The sequence below is a fragment of the Urtica dioica genome, chromosome 2 (assembly GCF_054948205.1).
Source record: "Urtica dioica subsp. dioica isolate 48M chromosome 2, U.dioica_male_clone48M_v1_H2, whole genome shotgun sequence".
Lineage (NCBI taxonomy): Eukaryota > Viridiplantae > Streptophyta > Magnoliopsida > Rosales > Urticaceae > Urtica > Urtica dioica.
The window spans coordinates 47,935,731-47,943,338 of record NC_142757.1 but is presented as its reverse complement, the minus strand read 5'-3'; the positions used below and the strand labels follow the sequence as shown (position 1 = coordinate 47,943,338).

At 40.0% G+C, this 7,608-nt stretch overlaps 1 protein-coding gene across 2 annotated transcripts; it reads left to right on the top strand.

The window, feature by feature from the left end:
* Positions 1–4,785: 4,785 nt before the first annotated feature.
* On the top strand, positions 4,786–7,608 carry LOC149405146 (pentatricopeptide repeat-containing protein At3g61360-like). Of its 2 annotated transcripts, none has more exons than XM_089602211.1 (3): positions 4,786–4,924; positions 5,424–6,236; positions 6,417–7,608. In XM_089602211.1, the coding sequence occupies exons 2-3, from the start codon at positions 5,495–5,497 to the stop codon at positions 7,193–7,195; spliced, it is 1,521 nt and encodes a 506-aa protein (XP_089458337.1). In that variant the 5' UTR covers positions 4,786–4,924; positions 5,424–5,494; the 3' UTR covers positions 7,196–7,608. The 2 variants fall into 2 exon arrangements, with proteins under 2 accessions (XP_089458337.1, XP_089458329.1); XM_089602203.1 differs by having other exon boundaries at positions 4,908–5,040.

Here is a 7,608-nt window from a genome sequence, read left to right as displayed (position 1 = left end):
TATATATTAAAGAAGTTAAAATGATTTTAAACCTTACTATATGATAATATGCGTAACTAATGTCATGGTATATGGAGAGGTAAAATTGGTCTCTCTAGTCAAAAGGATACTGTGTAATTTCTATGTGTTTAATTTGTAAATTGGAGGGAGATAGTCGGGTCTCGGCGATTGCTCGTTTTCTCATAGATAAGTGAATAACCATTTACCCATTCATCTGATTACTCAAAAGCTGGCAGGACAATTTCTGGCAGTTTATATTTGAGTTTATTGTAACATAGTTCATGTTAGCCCAAACTAAATATTGTTTTTTTTTTTTCCTTCTTCTCTCTATTGTACTTTAATTTTCAGTTAATCGTTCACCATCTTATACTTAAAAAAATATTTATATATCTATTAAATATTGCAAAAAAAATTCCAAACACAAACTCATGATACTGATTGAAAAATTAAGAAGATGTAAACACAAACTCATATAAGCCTTCTCGGTGGTATTTTAGATTTTGATTATTTTTGCCATTTTGAGGTAGATACATAGCATAATAAGCAGAGACCCCATTGAAAAAAAGAAGAAGCACAAGCACCCCTCCGATCAAAGCCATTACTTTGCACGGGCTTCTGAAGTCTTCTTGGTAAAATTAGGCCCACCAGCGCATGTACTCGTTCTCGTAGTGCTTCTGTATCTATTATTGCACCTCCTTCTACTTGTCGGTAATGACCAGATTCAAGCCTATCTCGTGGAAGAGCCTCGCCACTTCCTCGTCACTATCGAGGCATTAATTTGCGCAGCACGTGGGCATCCCTCAAGTCGTGCTCGGTGTCAACCAGCAAGTCCATTTGGAACAAGTACAAGCTCACCTTGAAATCGCACATGTAGTTGTCGGGCACATCTCTTATGCCACTAAATTCAATAGCTTCGACACCGTTGGTCTGTCCACGAACAACAATGGCACACTTAGCGTCGCGTCGAAGAACCACCCAATGGAGAATGAAACATTGCAGAATGTGGAGCGGTTGCGTAAAACGGTGGGTTTGATATTGATCCTCGCGGTTTTCAGGTCATGGAAGTTCCGGAATGATTGCAGACGTTTCATAATGATGAGTACTTGGTTGAACACTAGTGTATGATGGCCGTCGCTGAGCAGATACAAAGCTTGTTTTCGAGTCAAGGAGGTGGACAACATTCTTGAGATCGTGTGAATAAGGCCAGTAGAGCTTGTTGAACAATTCGAGAGGATTGTAATTCATCGGATATCATGTTGTTATCCATGAACGCGCAGACCACCACCGTCATATGTTGAGCTATGTCGTTCATGAGTATGTCCAAAAGCCGCCACAGAAGTGTATTCTCGAGAAGGAACATGTCGTGCAAGATAGAATTTTGGAGCCCTCTACTGATCCCTAACTCATTTAGCTCTTACAGACCATGCATTCGATGAGCTGAAAAACAAAGTAGGCATCAAGAAACAATATAATCGGCAACTCATCATTAGAGAATGGCTTGATGACGCTCCCTTCAAAGTTTTTCTTAATCGCGCCCTGTTGTTACTTGTGTTTTTAACAAGTTCCTGTTTTGCCATAATGATTTAGGGAAGACCTTCTTCATATATTCATTCCGCGTGAATGGGTAAGGAAACCATAATTTGACAATTAGAAGCGTTAGCTACTATAAAAGAAAAAGGTTCCATCCTTAGTAGTCTTGATGCATTGATTCACATAATTAGGGTTCTTAGACGTGCACGATCCACGGACTGGGAAACTGTTTTGTGTGGTGTAACTCTCTAGATGCCATTCTTGTTATATAAAACGTTCGAGTGTTGTTTTAGGTTTTGTGGTTTCTTGATTAAGGATTCACGAGTGTTGACATTCATATGTCCATTGTTAACTATTGACTACTTTTCATACGTTGAATATTCTGTCATCTGTGCACACTGGCCTCCAGAGTCGGTAAGTTACACCGAACTGGGTTACCAATGTTTATGTCATTTACTTTACGCACTGCTTTTATATTTTCTATCTATTGCATCGGAACATTTCTCGCATACATTGAATTTACATTGTGTGCGATATCTTGTCTCTTACTAATATGAATTTCAATTGGCATAAGAGCAGCACCCAAACCTTAGGGTGCATTACTTATGTTGTTGACCGTTTTTGTTTGTGATGGATAATACCAAGGAAGGCGGATCTGTTAATCGTCTACCAGTGCTTGATGGGATGAATTATGTCTACTGGAAAGCTTGCATGTGCGCTTTTCTCAAGTCTGTTGACAATAAGAATGGAAAATCTATTATCAATAGGTGGTCTCCTCCCGCCATCATAGATGATGAAGGAATGATGGTATCCTTTAAACTTGAGAAAGACATGGACTATGCAAAAGATTAGGTTGCTCTAGATAGTTCTCTGCTCTCAATGCGATTTACGATGGTGTTGACAATAATATTTCCAGGCTAATCAATACATGTAAGAGCGCATAGAAAGCATGGAATATCCTCAAAGTTGCTCACGAGGGTACTTCCAAAGTGCGTAGCTTAAGAGTCCATCTTCTCACCACCCAATTAGAAGCTATAAAGAGACTAATATTGAATCCAATGTCCGCCTCCTTGATATTTCCAATAAGTCTTTTTGTCTTGGAGTTGAAATAACTAACGAGAAGCCTGTCTGAAAGATCTTGAGATCTCATCCGGAGAGATTTGAGATGAAAATTACTGTCATTGAAGAAGTGGATGATCTCTCCGAGATGAAATTCGACGAGCTAATTAGTTTCTCATGACCTATGACTTATCCTATGGTAAACCAGTTAAGAATAAGGTTGTGGCCTTCAAGATTATCCTATGGCATTTCTCTACGTTTCAAATTCAAAGCTTCTAGTAATGAAGCCGGATGTGAAACCGTTATTAATGGGTTAGAGATAGCAAAATTCTGTATTATAAAAAAAATTACTGTCCATTCGGATTCTCAACTGATAGTTAATCAAAATAACAAATGAATACCAAGTCATAGGAGAAAGCATGATGCAATATGCCACCAAGGCAAAAGCATTAGTAGAAGCCTTCGAGCACGTGGAGTTCAAACAAATCCCGAGAGAGGAAAATATCAAGCAGATCTCCTTGCCAAGATCGAATCCAGTTCGGCTAAAGGCACTTTAGAACAACCAATCATTGACATTGATACCCTGAGCACCTGTGATACAGACATGCACATGATTGAAGAAAAGGAATCATGGATGACACCGATCATCTAATTCCTTAAATATGAAGTCCTTCCTTCATTCAAAACCAAGCCAAAAAATTTGAAATTTAGAGCTGTGATACACTATACAAAGTGATTCACTATACAAATGGGGATTCTCCATACCGCTCATGAAGTGCGTAAGCGAAGAAGATGCCGACTATGTCCTTAGAGAGGTATACGAAGGAATCTGTGGAAATCACAACGGTGGCACTCGCTCAAAAAATCATGAGACAAGGTATTTTTTGGCCCACTAAATCTTCCACGATGACAAGGAATATAAAGCTTCTAGATCTTCCTTCACTCCTCATAAATCTTCTAGCCGATATTTCCCTTCTCTTTAATCAAAATCTTCTAAAGTTCTCTCTTATAAATCTCAAGGTGAGACCCTTTCTTTCCATTTTGATTTGAGTGAGAGAGGCATGTTGGATTGGACCTAGAATTGAATGAAACTACATAAGCACCATTCATGATTATTTTATTTTTATGTATTATGTAGATTTTAACTTTGTAAAGACCAAAGTACAAATAGGGAAAACATATGTAATGATGTAATATAACCCTACATTGTTCATCAAACTGCCTAAGGGCAACTCCAACCCATGCACCGAATTTAGTGTTAAAATCACATAACTTTTATGTGTTTTTAGCACCAAATTTTTTTTCCAACTCCAACCACAACACCAAATTTCACACTAAAAACACTATTCACCATTATTATATTATTAAAGCTGAAAAATCTCTTTATTTATAGATATTTCAATAAATAACTATAATGTTTATCATTTTTAATTAAATGATTAAAATTATTTATTACTTGTCAATATTTAACAAAAATCAAAACAATAAATTTTCGATCAATTTCATGGAGGATAAATTCAAAGAGATCAAGATCAAGATTTTACTCAATATTACAATTATCTTGGCAAAACTGAAAATAGTTTCCCGGTTATTTAATTACATTTTAAGTTTTTACTATGTCTTTTAAAATTATGTTATTGTTTTTAATTTTTATGTTTAATTTGTGTGTTAAATTTCAACTTTCCAATCTATGTTTAAATTTTTTATGTTTTAATTGAACTTTATTTTAATGTGTTTTTGTAGTCAATTTATGAGCTTTGTTGTTTTATAAATATTTATAGGGTTAAAATATATATATATATATATATATATATATATATATAAAAAGTTAGTGTTTAATGTGTTAATAAAAGAATGTTTACCGTGTGATACGGTGCTACAATAAATATAACATGACACTGTATCACACACTGTTACAAATAACGTGGGGTTGGACCAAATCCCACGGCATATTTGACGGGATGCCGTGTGATCGGAGAAACTCTAAGCACCATTTTACCGCTTATTTTGTTTCAAAGTTCGGTCGAGTTTGTCAATGTCGGCAAACCATCAATGGTAAAATTGTCTGAATTTTAATCAAAATTAGTAATTTTAAAATGTTAAGAGCTAACCGATATATTTAGAATTCCCATGTAAAACCAAACTGGTAGTTCGGTCATTTCCCCGCAATTGTTTGTTTCTTTTTTAAAACACTTTCCCACAATTGTTAAATAAGTATCAAATTGCGGGTAAATTTGCCGTTCCCACTCTTTGGAAAACTTCCATTTTTACCCTCCGCCACGTTCCTTGCCAACTCTGGGAATCTTTCCCGGCGATCGCCGTCGTCGGTGGTCAGGTCAGCTCTCCGTCTCCGCCGGAATATCTTAAAATCCGTACCTTTGCGTGATTTTAGTTGTTGTTTCTGATTCCAAAAAAGGCTTCGAAACTGACCCGGAAACGTGTAGGATTTTGGTATGTGTTTTCCTGCAAGTTCGTACTTACAACTTAGTCTCAAGGGATTACGAAATCTACTGCAGTATTGTAATTAGGTTATGGTTATCGATTATCGTTTGGCTGTTCTGTAATGTATCGTCTCTCAAGTATAAATATTGCATATTACCTGTTTGATAAATTTCTCTGTGTTGTGTTTAGCACGACAATGTGAACTCTTGGAAATTACTAGTTATAAATCAATTTATTTACCATACTGACCAACACATTTGTAATTGTTGATTAAGTGTAAGGTAATAAGAGAAAGAAAAAGCTATTGTTTTTTTTTTTTTCTTCCCTGGCATAGCTTGTTGTGTAAGAAAACAATCTTGGGCTGACTTGCTATTTCTGCTTTTGATGGCCAGGATATTGGAATGAATCAGAACTCAAATTCGAACAAGACGTAGATGTTTTAGGCGTGGGAATGTGAATCCTTATGTTGAGGCAAATGGGATTCAATCGACTTACTCGGGTTCCAGAGAGAAGCACCCAGATCATCAATCTGTTTGTCAGATCATTAAGCCACTGCGATCCATCTTCCGAACATGAAGACAAGATTGAAAGAATAGCGAAGATCATCAACGAGCATCCATTTCCGGATCAACCGCTTCAGCCCACTCTCCTCCTACACGCCCCGCCGCAAATCCTGACGACCCACTTCGTCGAGAACGTCCTCGGCCGCCTCGTGTCAGCGCACTCCAACGGCCTCAAAGCGCTCGAGTTCTTCAAATTCTCTCTCCGCCACTCCCCGTCCGGCCCGAGCGCGGAGTCTCTCGAAAAGACGCTCCACATCCTCGTGCGCATGAAGTACTTCGACAGAGCTTGGGAGCTCATGAGAAGGACGAAAACGAAGCGCCCGTCCTTGCTCACCCTGAAGTCGATGAGCATCGTGATGGAAAAGGTCGCCAAGTACCACTCGTTCGAGGAAACCCTCGAAGCCTTCGAGAGGATGGAGAAGGAGATTTTCCCCGGGCGGGCGTTCGGGACCGAGGAGTTCAACGTGCTCCTCCGAGCTTTCTGCTCGAACCGGCTTCTGAGGGAGGCGAGGCACGCGTTTGTCATGATGCACTCGAGATTCCCACCGGACAAGAAGAGCATGCACATCCTCCTCTGGGGGTTCAAGGACGTCAGAGACCTCGACGCGATCGAGCTCTTCTATGACCAGATGATCTCGCGAGGTACATGGGGCCTTGGGTAGGCAAATGCCCCCCCGGACTATTGGAAATTGTAAATTATATCCTAACTTTCTTTTTTTTTTTTATCAATTTTTTTTTTATATTTTTTGTCCAAATTGATATGATTTTTTCAAATTTGCCCCCCGTGACGTCAATTCATAACTCCGCCACTGATCGCGATAGGATTCGAGCCCGACGAGATCACATACGGCCTGCGAATCGACGGGTATTGCAAGGCTCGCCGGCTCACAGATGCCCTGAGGCTTCTCGAGGAGATGGAAAGCGAAAAAAATATGTCGCCGACTCTGGGCACGCTCACGACCCTCGTCCACGGGGCAGGGCTCGTCAAGGACTCGACCAAGGCCCGCGAGCTCTTCCGAGGGATCGAGTCCCGGGGCTTGACCCCAGACACCGCAGCCTACAATTCCTACATGAGCTCGCTCGTCCAATGCGGAGACTTGAGATCCGTCCCCGCTCTGATGGACGAGATGGACGAGAAGAGAGTCCCCCACGACAACATGACGTACCACAACGCGTTCTCCGCCATGATGACGAGGCGAGACTTCAAGGGCGTGAAGCTTCTTTACGGAAAAATGGTCGAGAGAGGATTCGTTCCTCAAGTCTGCACCGTGATCACGCTGATGAGATTCTTCTGCGAGAACAAAGGGGTCGGTTTGGGTTTGGAGCTGTGGAATTACGTCGTGGAGAAGGGTCATTGTCCTCACCCACACGCGGCGGAGCTCTTGTTTAAGGGGCTTTGCTCTCGGGGCTCGGTCCGAGAGGCGTTCGATTGCTCGAAGCAGGTGTTGGAGAGAGGAAGGCACTTGACCGACTCGGCGTTTCTGATGGTCGAGAAGCTGCTGCTGAGCCACGGCGAGAAGGAGAAGCTGAAGGAGCTTAAAAAGATGGCGGTGAAACTTCGGACTCATTCGCCTCTGTCGAGAGCCGTTCCTGTCATTTAGGACTCGGATGAGTGAAAGGTAAGTTTTTTATTTTTATGTTTTTATAAATATATATTATGCTTATAGTTAGGTTTCATGGCAAAAGAATACCAAGGTGATATTTTTTTTTGTTGACTTGGGTCATGAATGTAATGGGAAACACTGTTCAAGAGAAGTGTTTATAATTATGATATGATGGTTTGTGCAAATGGAATTCCTAAGGCTCTTAGAGTATCATGGCAAAAAAAAAAAAAAAACCAAGGTCATTTTAGGACTCGGATGAGTGAAATGCAAGTTTTTTTTTTCTTGTACTTTGTTTCTAAATATATTATGGTTATAGTTTCTGTTGAGAGACTGGCTGTTTGGGAGAGGTTTCATGGCAAAAATATACCAAGGTGATGTATTTTTTGTTTGACTTGGGGTCATGAATTTAA

Bases quoted from the DNA above. Each gene is read 5' to 3' on its own strand.
- LOC149405146 (XM_089602211.1), top strand. From the start codon at position 5,495: ATGTTGAGGCAAATGGGATTCAATCGACTTACTCGGGTTCCAGAGAGA. The intron at 6,237-6,416 runs GTACATGGGGCC...TGATCGCGATAG, and splicing joins TGACCAGATGATCTCGCGAG to GATTCGAGCCCGACGAGATC.